General features: G+C 36.5%; 1 protein-coding gene across 6 annotated transcripts in view; it reads left to right on the plus strand.

Moving 5' to 3' along the window:
- DST (dystonin) overlaps positions 1–17073 on the plus strand; it is a gene marked incomplete at both ends in the record, with an annotated part of 293792 nt that overhangs the window by 233939 nt on the left and 42780 nt on the right. For all 6 annotated transcript variants that reach the window (XM_079550071.1, XM_079550072.1, XM_079550074.1 and 3 more), the window contains 9 exons: positions 88–172; positions 1284–1525; positions 2579–2785; positions 7671–7790; positions 7962–8069; positions 9755–9973; positions 12962–13165; positions 15866–16097; positions 16435–16661. In XM_079550071.1, the coding sequence (XP_079406197.1) occupies positions 88–172; positions 1284–1525; positions 2579–2785; positions 7671–7790; positions 7962–8069; positions 9755–9973; positions 12962–13165; positions 15866–16097; positions 16435–16661 (1644 nt within the window). The remainder of the gene's footprint in view (positions 1–87; positions 173–1283; positions 1526–2578; positions 2786–7670; positions 7791–7961; positions 8070–9754; positions 9974–12961; positions 13166–15865; positions 16098–16434; positions 16662–17073) is intronic.

Genomic DNA, 17073 nt, shown 5'->3' on the forward strand with positions numbered 1-17073 from the left:
TTTGTTTTAAATGGAAATATGCTTAATCCAAATAAAAATAGCGTTGTTTATTATGTTTGTGCTTACATAAGTGGCATTTTCTCTTAGGAGCTTCAGGAGGAGATTCTTCTCAGAAAACAAAATGTTGATTTGGCTATACAAAATGGTTTAGAGCTTCTCAAACAAACAACAGGTGAGAGCTTTTAGAAAAGTACAATTTGCCAGGCTTTTTTTTTTTCTTGTAACGATAAGTGCTTATGAGAAGTTTTAAGTAGAATATGTAGATACTAGTAACAACCAATATGCTTGTTTGTTAAAGCACTTGTAGTTATCTATTTTAACAAAGGTATGAGATCAGAGTGGGTTATGTTTTGGAGCCAAATGTATTGTTAACATTATTGAGCAAAAGTTAGTTTATGCTTGTAGGGAATTTGGCCCTTGTTTTACTATTATTCTTAATGGAAAATTTAGTGAACCTGCATTCCATTCCTAGTTTCAAGTTATGGACATTACTCTGGTTGGAGGGCTGTTTGGCTGTGGACACAGTCAGTTCCCTGGAGACATTCACAGAAGAACAAGATATTAGGCTACCTTTTACTGCAAGAGGAAAGCTTTGTCCATTGGAGCCAATACTGTGGGAAAAGTTGCATTCCAGTTGTACGCCATCTGTCTGCTCTGTAGATCAACACCTGTCCAGATTTTCCAGCGCTTCTAAAGTTCTTGAGCTCCTTAAGACATACATGTGGTTGAAGACGGGGAATCTTTCTCGTTCCAAATTTAAACATTATGCATAATCTATAATGAGATCTGAATATAAATTTCAGGAGGTTGCTTTTATTTTAGCCTTTTGTTTTTAATGGATTGTAAAGAGAGTGTTCGGTTCAAGGAATAGTGTAAAATATCAGTGTAATGGAAAATCTAGTTAGTATTCTTGACTTTTTTTCTTATATTTCAGTAACTTCTGTAATTTTTTTATAACCTTTTAAGAACTATTGTGAATTTAAGGATGGATTTTTGCATTTGCATTAAATGTTGAGTCAAAGTCTTCACTTTCTGATAGTTTAGTAAAACAATAAAAAAGGCAGAAGATCAGATTGTAAACTGAGGTAAACTTCATAGCTTTGTAGACTTAGTGAGGGTAGAATAATTTACAGGAGGTGAGGATTTGCTCCGTCTCCTGTTTGGATCATTTTCTAAATTAAATACTGAGATTGCTGTGTTAGGTAGGGGCCAATGCTTAGGATTTTTTTTTTAATTTTTAAGGAATTATGTTCACAAGAAATAATGTTCTTCTGGTATTTTAGGTGATGAAGTTATAATAATTCAAGATAAACTGGAAGGCATTAAAGTGAGATACAAAGACATTACAAAATTGAGTTCTGATGTGTCCAAGACCTTAGAGCAGGCCCTACAGCTTGCAGGTCAGCTGCACTCAACCCATGAAGAGCTCTGCAAATGGCTTGACAAAGTGGAAGTGGAGTTACTGTCGTATGAAACTCAAATACCACAGGGTGAAGAATTAAGCCAAGCACAAGAAAGACAAAAAGTAGGTTTTAGAGTCTGTGAATTATTGCTGTATGGTTTTTTGTGTTAACTTTTGGTTTGGCAGAAAATTGTTTTGTGAATAACTAATTTGGCATTAGATCAGCTGTAATTGTAGCAGTAGTTAAGAATCACGCTTACTTTCCAGAGTCATTTGTTATAATCCCATACAAAATTGGGTTGTGATTTATTTTTAGCTCAGCAGCACAACGTTTCTTTTTTGTTCAAGCAGCTACCTTACCCTGGGAAAACTCTAGACTTGTCAAACAAAGTTATTTTGGTTCTTTGGTTATGACATGGATATCATCCTGTAAAATATGAAAAAGACAGCATTTAAAATGCATTACTGATCTTGTTTAACAAAAAATACTTATTTAAAAAAAATAATATTGCAAGTTGGATGGTGAGGGCAGTGTTTTGAGTGGGAAAAAAAATGAAAAAAATGTATTTCCTTCAAGTTATGTATGTACTATATTAATACACATTAACATTTAATATATTAAGATGTTAATAAATTGAATTATTTGTTTGTAGATGTAGAAATGGATACAGAATCATCAGTGGGGCTTCCTCTACAGAAAAAGCTTGAAGGATTGTGTGATAATTTGACAGGAATATAATCCAATCATTTCTCATTTCAGAAATTGTTTGAATTCATATTTTGCTTCATTTCATGCTTTAGTGGTGATTTAGTTCCTTATGGTGTGACAGGTTGCAACTAGTATGTGTTAGTTTTATTTTATTTGTTCACTTCCTTAAGCATTCACAGCTCACAAAATTTCAGAGAATTTCAAACTATCATATCGACTGGAAAAATGTTTTTAGTTACGTACTCTGTGGAAAGCTTAGACCTACCGACTTTTTTGTCAAGCGACTGACAAGTATCAAAAAGCTAGTACAACTGAGGTGAAAATAATTGTGCTCATTTATCCCTTTGGTGTGCCTGGAAAACATTTCAGATCTCTAGTCAGTAGTTTAGAGAATAAAAAAACATATGTAAACTGTGTGCGCGTGTTCAACTCATGCTGGCACATTTGCTTTAAATGACCTTTTTCAGGAGTTGAAAAAAGAAGCAAAAAACAACAAAGCCTTACTGGACACTCTCAATGAAGTCGGCAGTGCCTTCCTGGAACTGGTGCCATGGAGGGCTAGAGAGGGGCTTGACAAGATGATAACGGAGGACAACGAACGTTACAGATTAGTGAGTGACACAATCTCTCAGAAGGTGGATGAGATTGATGCCGCCATCCTGAGATCCCAGCAGGTACTGATAATCTGTTTTAGGGCTATAATAAGTGGCCTCTGGCAATGTGTACTTGAATAGAAGATGTCCTTTAATAGCATTACCAAACATTTCTTGTGCTCAGGCAGCAAAAGACCTGTTTGAATGGAATGTGACTCCACTGTAAAGATACGCATGCCAGAAGGTATGCTGTTGTAACCATATGACTTTCTGTTGACAAAAGCTGCAGTCTTGTAGCTAACATTACTATAACTGTCCCGTGGAGTTTTCTTGAGTAACAACTGCATCGCCCTTATCTTTCACAGATCATGTTGAGTAAAATATGGCCCAGCTCCCCAGCCAGTTTTCCTGGATGCAGCATTGAAATCAATAATATTGCCACGCCTTCCAGCGTCAGTTGATTGTCTAGCTTCTCTGTATTTTTGACAGTTAAAAGCTGGATTATATTATCTAAAGTGTACTGCAGAGTTTAAATAACAGTTGCTTTTACGCATAGCTACAATGCTTTTCTTCTTGGGATACAAAACCTGAATTACTAAATATGTGAAGGTTTCAAAACCCACACAGATGCATGTATATGGGTACACTGGGAGAACTGACACTCCAATTATATTACTAAATGGACGCACTTTAAGGTCTATGTTTGTAAAAGCAAAATGGAACACAATTTTTCCACTGTCTGCCTACAGTTCAGGCATAAAAATATTGGTGGAGATTTTTCTTTCTGCTAATAGTTCCCGTAAATAGTTATAATGGGACAAGGAGAAACTGTATGTGACGATTTCAAAGTTTGTTGGAAGCCAACTGAAAGAGGCTGGCAGTAACTCAGATCTCCTTATTAGTGAGGTTAAAAATAACTTCATGTTTAACTTTTTAAGGGGTTTGGTATGAGTATTATTTTGTCTCCTTGAAACAAATCCTCAGCAACAAAGGGTGATTTTCTATGAGTGAAAAGAGGAAAAAGGAAGGCAGGCAAGAATGCCAGGGGGCCTCCATGGAGCTCCTGGACTTTAAGTACAAAAAGAAGGTCTATAAGGAGTGGAAGGAGAAACTGGTTACCTGGGAAGACTGCAAAGTTTTCCGAACAGCCAGGGATCAGGCTAGGAAACCTAAAACCTAGATATAATTAAATCTAGCTAGGGACATAAAGGGGAACAAGAAGAAATTCTACAGGTATATCAGAGATACGATAAAAGGAAGGCTGGGGAAGATGTGGGCCCTCTCCTGAAGGAAACTGAAGACCTGGTCATGAGGGATACAGAGTAAGCTGAGGTGCTCAGTGACTTCTTTGCCTTAGTCTTTACCAGCAAGGGCTCTAGCCACACCTCACAAGCTGCAGAAAACAAAGGTAAGAATTTGGAGAAAGACATCTGCCTGCTGCTAGAGAACATCAGGCTTGAGAGCATCAAAAGAACCTGAAGGTGCACAAGTCCATGGGACTTGATGAGATCTATCCATGGGTTCTGAGAGAACTGGCAGATGCTTTGTAAGAGCTGGCAGTCTGGTGAAGTTCCCACTGGAAAAGGGAAAACATAACCCCCATTTTCAAGGTTAGGAAGAAGAGAAGATCAGGGAACTATAGGCCAATCAGATCTAGCACAATCATGGAGCAGATCCTCCTGAAGACCCTAAGAAGGTACATGGAAAATAAAGACAAGGTGATTGGTGGTAACCAACATGGCTTTACCAAGGGCAATTTCATGCCTGACAAACTTGACCTTTTATGATGGAGGTATAGTGCCACTGGATAAAGGAAGATCAACTGATTTCATCTTGCTGGACTTGTGCAAAGTATTTGACACTGTCCCGCATGACATCCTGATCACTAAATTGGACAAAAAGTATTTGATGGATGAACAACTTGCTGGATAAATAATGGGCTGGATGGTCACACTCAGAGAGTCGTGGTCAACGGCTCAGTGTCCAAATGGAAACCAGTGACGTGTAGTGTTCCTCAGGGATTGGTGTTGGGACTGGTGTTATTAAACATCTTTCTAGGCCTAGATTCATAGAATTCTAATAGATTCTATGAAACAGGAGAATGTTTGCTCTCCTTCAAGTCTCTGAATTATGTTTCATCACCTAACACCAATTCAGCATGTCCAAGTCCAGGCCAGAAGAGTCCAGAGATACTGCTCCACTACCTAGCCTTGAAAGGACATATTGCACTAGAGTCCTGAATACCCCTAACCTTCACTTGAGCCCACCACAGTATGCTCCTATACACTATATCCTATGATTAAGGGGCTTAAGATGCTTCAGTATAAGGATAAGCTGCTTTCCATTCAGCTCAAAGATAGACTATGCATAATGAAAAAATATTTTTGGAGGAGCTAATGCTTTGTGAGCTTACCCTGAAGCAACTTGTTCAAGTGACTGTTCTATTAAAAAGTTTTGATTGAAGGGCACATCCACCAAGAATGTGAGAGTTCAGTGGAAGTAGCATGGTTTTTGTGATAGACATTAATGGGCCAAGGAGACAAATGCATTAAGCTGTGTGAACTGTTCAGTACATGGTTTCATGCTGTTAATGAGGTTGAACGCTTAATATAATGTGAATGCCCCTAAATGGATAGAAATATGCAAGAGAGAAATTTCTACTGCATGTTCTCATTTGTTGATACTGAAGGTATTGGTCAGTATCTTTCTCTAGTGCAAAAAGTGCAATATAGAAAGAGAAGGTCATATTTTGTAGTTGCTTTTCTTGTTCTTTGCACTAAAGCAGTCACAGAGAGTGCCTTATAAAGCATTCATAGAGAAAATCACAGTGTCATCATATTCACAAGCCGTCCTTCCTAGTTAGAAGTACTGCAATGAAACATGGTTGGTTAAACCAGGTAGGAATAAGACAGACTTTTTTTATAGTGACTCAAGCAATGTTCAAGGCTGAAAAATAATTCTGCTATGCATTATTGAGAAAAATATCTTTGAATTTTGGATGCAAAGGGGGCTGGTTTTGTACTTCATATTCCTCAATGTTATACGCACACATCATAAGTTACAAATCCTACAACCTTAGTAAATGAGGCTTAGAATTCTAATGTAGCTCAGCACTGTGGAACCTAGACTTTTCCAGTGCCGTGCCTTGATTTTATTATTTCCACTAAATGTTTGCTCAATATTAGTGACATACCCATGGATATTTGGTATTAGGAAGTCACAGACTGGTTGTACCTCTGACATATTTGACATCATGTTCTTTTCCTTAAGTTGGGTTATAAGTAGATGGGCTTCCAAAGAACTGGGATTAAATACTGTTGGTGCATTTACTTCATGCTAATTTTTACAGTACTGATTGTTTCAGAAAATACCTTTCTGTTAGGAAGTTGCACAATTTAGGACACATACTACTTTCTGTTACTTTGTATGAGAAATGACATATGGTGAAAAAGAATGTTTCAGCTCTTTCATGTAACAAATGGATTAAACAGGGCTGAAAAAGATTGACTCAATAAGAATGTAATCTCAGAACTGCTTCCTTTGTTTTCATGGGACTCATAATTAACCACTAAAACAAGAGTTATTTAGTGGCCAAAGCGAACTCCAACTATGTTCCAGGAGCAACATAGTCCTACAACCACAAATGCACTGGCCATCAGATTTAAAAGACGAGACTTCTGAAGGAAGTGTGGTAGTCACAGAATCACAGAATGGCCAGGGTTGGAAGGGAGCTCAAGGATCATGAATCTCCAACCCCCCTACCACATGCAGGGCCACCAGCCTCCCCATTTAATACCAGACCAGGCTGCCTAGGACCCCATCCAACCTGGCCTTGAACACATCCAAGGACATCAAGGACACAAGGGCATCCACAACCTCTCTGGGCAGCCTGTTCCAGCACCTCACCACTCACTCTGTAAAGAACTTAAATAACAGGTTCTGACCTAAAATGCCCTGATAGACCTTCAGAATAACTCAGAGCCATACTAATCTTCAAATAATTGCAGTGGGGATCAAACCTTTAGAAAAAAAATAGTTTTAGTGCTTATTGTTTTGTGCCTCTGATGGTACTGCAAATTATTTCTCTATGGCTTAAGCTCAGTATTACAGTATGGAGGCACTAAGGTGCACATTTGCAAACTTGACCAGAAGTGATAGATAATACATCATTTTTTAAAAAATTGTTCTTTTCATCAGAATTGGACCCCAAGGTAATTCTTTTCAGGTTCTCTCGTTATTTTGTTTGTTTTTTTTTTTAACGAATTAGTAACAAACCGATCATCTAAATAATTAATTACTTTAGTGCTTTAAGGTAATTCTTGAAACACTGAAGTGTCAACTAATGGTAGTCTGAAGTTAATCTTTACTGAAAGGACTGGCTGCCCAAATGCCTCATTTTGATATTTATATTTTGGTATTTTGATATTTAATCCGTGTTCTGGTTTTGGATGAAATCCTGTCTTCTCCGAATTCCGTATTTTGTTGGGTTTTTTTTCCACTGACTTACTTGAATTGTAATTGCTTCACCTTTATAATTTATTACCAAAGCATCTCTTAAGATGGAAAAGATAGCATCAAACAGCTATTTCTTAGGATAATTCCAACAGTAGTAGAAAAAATAAATTTGGAGTTGGAAAAGATGTGAAAGTTGAGTCAAGTGAAAATAAACATTCTAGTTAAGATTCTGAAGTGGTAACCCTTTTAGTTATGATTGTTAGAGGAGTGATAGGCTTTGGAAAAATGTACGTCTGTTGCTTTGTTTATGAATTAAGCTGATTTTATTCCAGTTCCTCAGAACCATTTGAGGCATTGTATTTCATTTACATAAAAGCCTCATATGGAAAGAGAGTTACTATCTTTCTGCTAATTCAGAAGTGTGCTTTTTATCTTCTATAAAATTTTTGAAGTCATTCTAACTTTTCATGTCTATAGAATCATTGAACTTAGTCATGTCTCCCTCATTTAGTTTGATCAAGCAGCTGATGCTGAACTCGCCTGGATTGCAGAAACAGAGAAGAAACTGATGTCTCTTGGTGATATTAGGCTTGAGCAAGACCAGACCACAGCTCAGCTACAAGTTCAAAAGGTAAAAGAAATGCATTTCCAACTGTCATGTTAATTATTGGCCAGAACAGTCTCCATCTAGAAAATGTACTGCTGTGATTTAATTTTCAGTCCATCATAATGCACTTCACAAATAGTTTTTGCTCCATGTACTTTATTTTATATTGCTCACCAGTTTTTATTGTGTTTCAAGGCTTTTACCATGGAGATTTTGAGGCACAAAGATACTATAGATGAACTTGTTAAGTCCGGGGATAAGATTATGAACACATGCACTGAAGAAGAAAAGCAGACCATAAAGGTAAATTTCCCATAAATTTGCAGCTACGGTGGTGGATAGGAAGACCATAGACTGCAGGAAGATTCTTATGGTGTATACTTTAAAACATTAATGAAAAAGCATTAATTACAGCCACTTCTGGTCCAAGGGTTGTAATACTAGAAGAAATGCTTCAGGATGTTCAAAGAGCAAGCACTGTCTACTTCATTATCTGACACTAATTCAGAGCCCATTTGTCATCTTCCATGGTAAACAGTATTTTAGCCAGTGAAATGATTGAGTGAATAGGTATTAGTCATCTGGGGTGATGCGTGTGGAATCTGGCTGTTTATCTTCCTCTGTTCCCTAGAGTCTGTGAAGCTCTGGCTGGGTGTGTGTGTTTCAGTGCCTCATTCAGTGGCTGGCACTTCAGTGTGTGTCTTTATCTTCATTTGTGCCAATTTCAGTGGGGGAATTGTTTGCCAGGAATGTTCCATCCTGTTGACTAACGCAGCCCATGAAAGGCATTCTTACACATTTGTTTATGTGTGCACACACAGCCTGAGGTTGAGGGCTGAAGGAATATACGTATATGTGTGTGTTTTTTATGCATGCACACAGAGAGATCTTTCCTACTGGCATTTTTAGGATGAACTTTTTTACTGGTATGGATGTGATCTGTGATTTTGGTCCTTCCAGAGACCAACAGTAATTCACTAATTGTGCTCTGCTGCAGAATCACTGAATAAATTTGATTTGTTCTTAAGTGAATTTAGTTCAGTCTATTAAAATATAGCCAAAAGGGAGAGCAATTGTAGGTGATCCTCTGTTAGATATATATTTCAGTAAAAAAAAAAACAAAAAAAAAACAGTATATGTGTATACTAGGCTATATTTTGTCCTTCGGATAGCATCCCTATACTTAATTTATATGCAACACATAACAAATGGAACAATATCTTGTTCTAACAGAAAAGATCTTGTACTTCATATTCAGCACCTTATTTATATGTCTTGTATTTCTAAGGCTAGCACTTATGTGCATTGTTGCATTGTAATATTTCATTTCAACATTTTTACATGTAATGTAAAAATGATAAGATGGCCAGTCTTCCACAGAAAATTATATATCCAGTTGATACATCTTTTATTATCATATGCCCAAACAGAATGGAGGGGTAATGCTTAAACCTTTAAGTTCTGTCATGTTATTAATGGTAATGTATTCTCATTAATTAATACTTGCTAACATGGAAAATAGTGTTATGTGCTTTCTGTAGAAAGTTTATCCAGAAGTATATGCCCCCATTCTTTGGTAGATTTAGAAAAAAAAAAAAAAGACAAATTTTTGTGCAATGTTCATGATGGTTTGATTCAGAAACGCTCTGAAAAATTTAGCTTCTGCCAAGCGTTGCTGAAGATGTGTGCCTCCAGAAAGAAAATGGGGCTGGGACAGGCAGTAAAGTTGTTTGCAGCTTAAATGGAAGTTTAAGGAATACGGTGTTGTTTGTGTTTTAGTTACTTTGAATGTGTCCTGCCAAATTCAGATCTCCCACAGTATTGGTTCTTTCCTCTTTAAATGCTCCAGTACTGTAGAACTATTATCACAATTAAGATTTTGTTCACTATGGTTTGGTGCTGTTAATTATCAAAGGCTGTTTAGGGATTAGGATAATGAATACGTGGAAAGACATACGTTGCCATTTTTTGTTAATATTATTTCACAGAAAAAACTGAAAAGCCTGTTACAGAAATATGATACAGTCTGTCAAATGAACTCGGAGAGAAACCTCCAGCTGGAGCGGGCTCAGTCCCTAGTTAACCAGTTCTGGGAAACTTATGAAGAGCTTTGGCCGTGGTTAACTGAAACAGAAATGATCATCTCTCAGCTTCCTGCACCTGCCCTTGAGTATGAAACTTTAAAGCAACAACAAGAAGAGCATCGGGTAAGAATTTTGCTGTTTTCAAGAAAAAACAAAAGCAAAAAACAACAAAGTATCAAAAGCTAACTAGTATTCTGCTTGGAACCGTGAAGTACTCTACTGACCGCTCATAACTGGCAGTTAGACTTCTGTTGAAAAAAAGTTATTTAAAATAATAATAGAAAATATACTTAAAATCACGCCTCTGCTGTTTTCCAAACTGCATGCAAACATGATTATCTGTGGAAAAAAACAGCAAGCAATGTATAAGCATAAAAGAGGGCTAAAGTGGAAATAACTGCCATTAAGTGACATATCTAAGCATCAGAAATGAATAGCTTAGAAGTGTCTTTAAAAGTACACATAAATACGACAGTCTTAGAACAAACCAAGTCCAGAAATGGAAAGAACAAAGACTGGGTTATGTAGTAAGATCTAAGAAAGAGTAATATGAGGCAATAGAAAGAGCTAGAGTGCCTGCTTTCAGCATGTAGAAACTGAAATTCGGTCTATGTATGAAGTGTGTTAATATGCATATGTATTAACCTTATGTACATGCAAAAAAATGTGTTGTTTGTTTTGTTGATATCATGGAAAGTAAACTTTGTTGAACCAGGAAGATTGACAATTCAGGGTCCAAGAATTCTGTGGTTTGGTTTAAGCCAATCTATTGGCCAATTCTCTTAAAAAAGGAAAATGTTTGTGATGTAATAATAAAAATAAGTAATTGTTTCTCATAACATCATAAAATAGAGAGGGAGCTTTATTATATAAAGGCCTCCATGTGGCTTTTCTTGCACAGAGGAATCATCTGGGACAAGAATCGGTGTGTTTCAGACAGCAACTAGAATCCACTAGGCTTGGAATCAAATTTAACTTACCAAGATTAAAAACCTGCATGTTTTAGCACATGCAAAGCCCATTTTGCTACTGGAGACACCTGTCTCTTCCTACTGAGCATAGGGTTGCTAGGCTTTTTAATTTTAGTTGCCTCAGTTAAATGACTCAAGTTAGATAGGATGAATCCTGGTTTCAAAATCCTGTTTACTGTGAGACTAGTTAATGAAGATGTGCTACTTGATACAGTGGTAAACACTGGGTTCACTCATTTGTCTTCCTACTACGTCCACAAAGAACAAACATGCTCTATTAAGACTAAGTATATCACATGAGCTTTACAAACTGTCTTGATTAGTCACTACGAACCAAATCATGCTTGCTTTACTTACAGGTTTGTTTCCCCATCTACTTTAATCATTCTGCTTGCTTGAGAGGCCCTTCATCTGAACTTGTTTTTTTGCATTTTCCCTGGGCTATGCCATTAGCTGAGATTTGTTTAAGTAGAAGATTAATGTCTGGCAATTTTAACACGTAATCTGATCTGGAATACTGATTTACTGGAATTGTTTACCCAATTGTGGCAAAGACCAGATCATTTGTGCTTCTGTTATAAAAAAGGATCCTCAGTATGAATACAGCTTTCTCTATTCCCTTATATTTCTTCTATATTCACTTATGTTTATATTGACATCCAGTTAATGTAGTTTGAGTTTTGCTTTTGGCAGTGTAGGAGGACTGGCATAGTAAAGTTTGTACCTATAGGTGCATAGTCTGTCACATTGTGTCAAGTTATCTATTTGTGCACGAAAATAAAATACATAAAATCATTTTCTAAAAACTTTACAACTGTTCTTAACTTAGCATTTTCCTTTTTCTATGCTAATCACTATTATTTTTCTTGATGCAAGTTTTACAGGTAGAATTACATTCTCAGGCAGTAGCTAGTCATTGCTTTTTGTTTTTTTGTTGTTGTTTTTCATTGTTGTTTCTTCATCAGGGGACAGAGAATAGTCATGGTCACTGTATTTTCAATCTCCCCAACTCCTCCTCTTCTGGGGAGGAGCTCATGAGCAAGCCAGTATCAGGATTTCTTTTTAAGGGAAGGACCTCAGTTGAAGAGAAGAGAATTTATTTAGACTGAGACTGATATAAGCCCTTTCCTGTGTCTTCATTTGTTTAAACAATCCGTGAACTAGGAGGAACAAAGCATGTGCTTGCTCTAGCCTGTCATTCCTGCACAGTGACTGTAGGCTAGAAATGCATGGAGCTCACAGCACTGAGAGGGACAGTGTCTCACCAGACAGCGGGATTTTTCTGAAAAGGAAAAGATGAACTGAGACAATAAATGAAATTGAAGGGAAAGGTTAGGTTACTCCCCCTGAAATCTCTTCCTTTTGTCAGACTTATGGGTGCAAGTAAACAAAAGCAAAATACTTAGGCAAGCTGGAAGACAAAATACCATTACCTTTTGGCCTTTTGCAGTTTTCTGTGGTTTGGATTTACTTTGGGGGTGGGTGTTGAGAGGGTGGGAGAGAGTGGCTGAGATGAAATCTGATTTGTGTATTAATTTCTTGTTAAACAAGAAAATTCTCATGCGTCTTCACTGTCCTCTATCCTTTTCATTGTTGTTTTTTATTCTACCTCCTGTTTGTTCTAGTTTCCTCTTTTAAATCAAGGATAACTTGCAGTAATATTATTGCAACTTCAGTACCTTGTTCTGTGATGCTCCTCAGTGGAAGGCTTTGTGGCACATATCAGCATGAAAATGTATATATGTAGTGGTATTATGCAAATATTTGGAATATAGTTACCATTTCTGTCATTATAGGTCCTAAAAATGATGGGGAGTGTCTGTTGCCAACATCATCTGCAGCCAGTATCATTTGGCACCTTGCATTCTACATGTAATGATACGCCTTGAAGGAGTATTTCATGGCCCTTTCCAATGTATCTTTAATTGTGATGTTTCCTGGCTGGGTAGCTCTCACTTTTGGAAAGGGAATCATCACTGGCAGAGCAGTCATTAACTTTATTTAATATTATTTGTGCTTTACATTAGGATGACAGGTATTTGTTTGGAATTTCTTGCCAGCTGGATGTTTTGAAGTGTGGACAGCTGTAATGTGGTGGTCTAAACTTAAGAAACTGATAAGTTTTTTTCATTTGTTATAGCAACTGCGTGAGCTGATTGCTGAGCACAAGCCTCATATAGATAAGATGAATAAAACTGGGCCTCAGTTGCTGGAGCTGAGCCCAGGAGAAGGTTTCTCTATCCAAGAGAAATACGTGGCAGCTGACACCCTTTACAGTAAAATTAAGGAAGATGTCAAAAAGCGAGCACTGGCACTGGATGAAGCCATTTCTCAGTGTACCCAGGTATCATTTTAAGTTTAAAGAATGATTAGATTCATATGAATGGAAAGATACACAGACATTATCATTTTATATGTATATATATCGAGACTAAACTGCTGTTTTATGTGAATTTTTCAGCTGAATAGTGTGTGAATGTTCATGTTGCTTCTCATGGCACTGATTTTCCTGAGGGGTTATAAATTTATGAGTCTGCTGCAGTTGAAAAAATATTATTAGTTCTCAATTTTAAAATGTCAAAAAAGGAATATTTGATTTAACAATGTCAGATTTTCAGTTTATTCAATTTCCTTTTACTGGTCTGTTAATAGCTGATGCTGTGCTTGATTTCAATGTCTCTGTTAATCAGTTAGCTTTGCATATCGTCGTATCTAGAACTTGGCAACTGCAGTTGGTCCTTTAATAGACTGGCACTAGAGGGTACTTAACCATGCATGGTCCTTTTCACGTAAAAAAATTATGAGTAAAGTTAGACTTCACAAAATATTATTGTAGCCATAAAATTCAGGTCACGTCCACAAAAGCTGTGTATCTTAGGTTAGTTACTCTATGGAATGAACCATATTAGAGTATTGATAGTATGGATTAATTTGTCATTAAATCCAAAATGAAATCTTTTTACATGACACCAAATTCAGAAAAAAAAAATCCTCATTAATATGAACCTATACAAAAACCCGATAGAAGTTTTGTGTCCTGTCACTGTTTTTATGGTAAATTCCCTTTTTTGTCTGTTGGCTGGCAATTAAGGACTATATTTCTTCCCAGGACTAAAACACTAAATCACAAAAGAGATCTTAAGGTTCTCATCAGTTCTGCATTCTAAATAATTGTCTTCATAGGTCATGGTACTTAATGTTGTATTTGGAGACATTACAGGCAGAATTGAAGAATCTAAGGATGTCATTCATTTTTTGACCTGGTAGTAGCCACTGTTCCATGCTACTTTCAGTCCTTCTAAATAGCCTCCTTATTTACACCTCTGAAAGATGCCTGTTTATTCAGATTCGGTATTTTTTCTTTTGCATATATGCTGCATGTTTGAAAATCAAGACATTTATTTAGTGTTTGAGCCTTTGCTTTTTATGTGATAGACATTAACAAGATGTGCTTAAGTACAGAAAGTACAGAAGGCTAAGACCAGAAAGCAAGAAAATGCATTCTTTGGTAGGAGCTAGAATATAAACAGATGTTGAGAAAATACTTAATTACTTATAAAATAAACCCTGAAATATTTAATGTACGTAAATGTATATGCAGATGGGAAAGCCAAACATTCTAGCTTCCAGAATGTAATTTTATATAAACTCTTTCTTTATTAAGATATGTAAATATATATTCAGACTCTGTAATATGGTGGATATGTCAGTGTTTGTCTAGACAGACCAGGAAGAATAATTATTTAACTCTTCAGGTTTCAAATTATGTTAAATTACATTATGTATCAAAGGTGGTATGTGACCTATGGAGCCAGAAAGAGAGATGGTAATGACTTGCCTTTCCTCCTTTTAAGTTCTAAATCACCTTGTCTCAGTCATTGAAGTCAGAGTAAAATGAGGCCCACTGAATGAACTGAAAATTCAAAAATGCAGGATATGTGTCCTAAAATCAGATTTGAATATTACCAAATTTATTTCAGTTGTTATCACTTCTGTAGGGCTTTCTTGCCATAATCAGTTTTTCAGAAGTCTGGAAGGTAGGGAGGTTGCTTATCTTTATATGTTGCATTTTGCTAGCTTGTATGATAGTTGCACTTCTAATGAAAATAGAGTTCGTAACATTAGAGTCTGTACAGTGGGAAAAATGAATTACATTTGTTTTGCATGTATTTCCTTGAATACTAAGGATGTAGTATTCATTTGCTGATGTACAGTAAGCTTGTTTTGCTGTGCTTTTTCTAGCAACCTCCCCAAGCGTAGTCAAGAGTGCTCTTTATAGATCCTGCTGGTTCTGTACCCGCAATTTAATAAGTTCTGTAATATGGAAGGGGCATGGCTGTGAGATGCTTATAGCAATCTGTATGCATCCAGCAGAGTATATTAGTGCTTAACTTATGCTTGTACCAAAGGATAAACGATGCTAATTAATGTAGATATAACAGAGTTTCTGGGCGCATGGGCTCTGAGTCAAATGTGGATGCTGTTGTGAGCTTTTACTTCAGGAAGTAATGTACATTTACTGCACTAATGAGCACCACTTGGGCATTAGGCAAATGTCTTTTTGAATGACCTTAAATATCAAATCCTAATCAGGGCTTATATGCAATATGGTGGTCTTGATATTAAAATACATGTAATTAATACTAACATAAGTATCTTTCTAGAATGATGCAATCAGAAAGCCACAGCTTTCCAAAATAAGATACAAAGTAACATACTAATTATGCTGGAATGGCTGCATGCAGGTAGGTGCTGCCCTGTGTGGTATTTTCAGATGGATTGTTTCAGGATTAAACTCAGACTTGATAGTAAAATTCTGTATCTCTTAACTCAGAGAAGTACCACCATTGTGCAGAGTCATGTGATTCTTTCAGATATTAAGAGGGAGAGAGCCACCTGGGGGTATTGCAAGTTGTGTGTATATAACTAGAGATGTTAAATATGTTAATCTTGAAGTATGAAAGAGAACATTCAGAGGCAGTTTTTCAAACGTTTTTGTTCTAATTTCTCTACTTTTTCTTTTTGCCCTTTTCCACCCTCTTAGTTTCATGACAAGATAGATCCAACTCTTGAGAGTTTGCAACGCATAGTTGAACGCCTGAGGCAGCCACCTTCAATCTCAGCAGAGGTTGAGAAGATTAAAGAGCAAATTAGTGAAAATAAGAATGTGTCAATGGATCTGGAAAAACTTCAGCCTGTCTATGAGACGCTTAAGCAGCGAGGGGAGGAAATGATCGCTCGCTCAGAAGGGGCAGATAAGGATGTATCTGCTAAAGGTAGTACACTGAGGAAAAACTCATGTAGTGGAAATGCAGCAAGCTTCATCACATAAAAATCTCCATTTTTGATGGCCACTAATCTGGGGATTGCATTCTCCTGGAGATATAAAAAAACAAGGCATTAATTTAGTAATTCAGCATGGATCTGACCTTTGTTTTATTTTTAAATGTCTTGTTTGTTGTTTCCACTTAACATTGTAAAAAGTCTTGTACAGAACCAATTTTAAAGTCTAAATTTTTAAATACACACATGTGTTTCTGTTGTAGAGCTGTAGAGGTATATATGGCCAAGAATTGTTTGCCAAGGTAGTAATCTCCTTCCTTTGTTGTTTAGCTGTGCAAGATAAACTAGACCAAATGGTCCTTATTTGGCAAGACATCCAGACCTTGACCGAGGAAAGGGAGGCCAAATTGTTGGATGTTATGGAACTAGCTGAAAAGTTCTGGTGTGATCATATGGCTCTTGTAGCTACTATTAAAGATACTCAAGACTTCATTCGAGAACTGGAGGGACCTGGAGTTGACCCATCTGTAGTCAAGCAACAGCAAGAAGCTGCTGAGGTCAGTTGTTTAAGTTGATTTAAAGTATTTTATTTACAGTATGCAGAGAAAAGACAGAATTATTAGGAAATAACACAGGAGTGGTTTTGGTTTGATTTTTTTTTTTTTTTTTTTTTTTTTTTTTATTTGAGACAAAGAGGGATAATTACATAGAAATTTACTATAATGATATCTCAAGAGTCTATGGCAAATGATACATATCAGTGGTTAATTGCAATGAGTATGCAGCTTATGCCTGTCATTATATGTACTTATCTGTTTATAAGCATGCATATAATATATATGTCACTGAGACTTGTAAAAGTTACACATACTTTAGATTCCAGGTAATACACAACATCTAAATGAAAGGCATATGGATGTGTGTATTACTTTCCAAGTCTGTAATTATTTATGCTGATAGTTACAGATT

Source organism: Tetrao urogallus (assembly GCF_951394365.1).
Source record: "Tetrao urogallus genome assembly, chromosome: 2".
Classification (NCBI taxonomy): Eukaryota; Metazoa; Chordata; class Aves; order Galliformes; family Phasianidae; genus Tetrao; species Tetrao urogallus.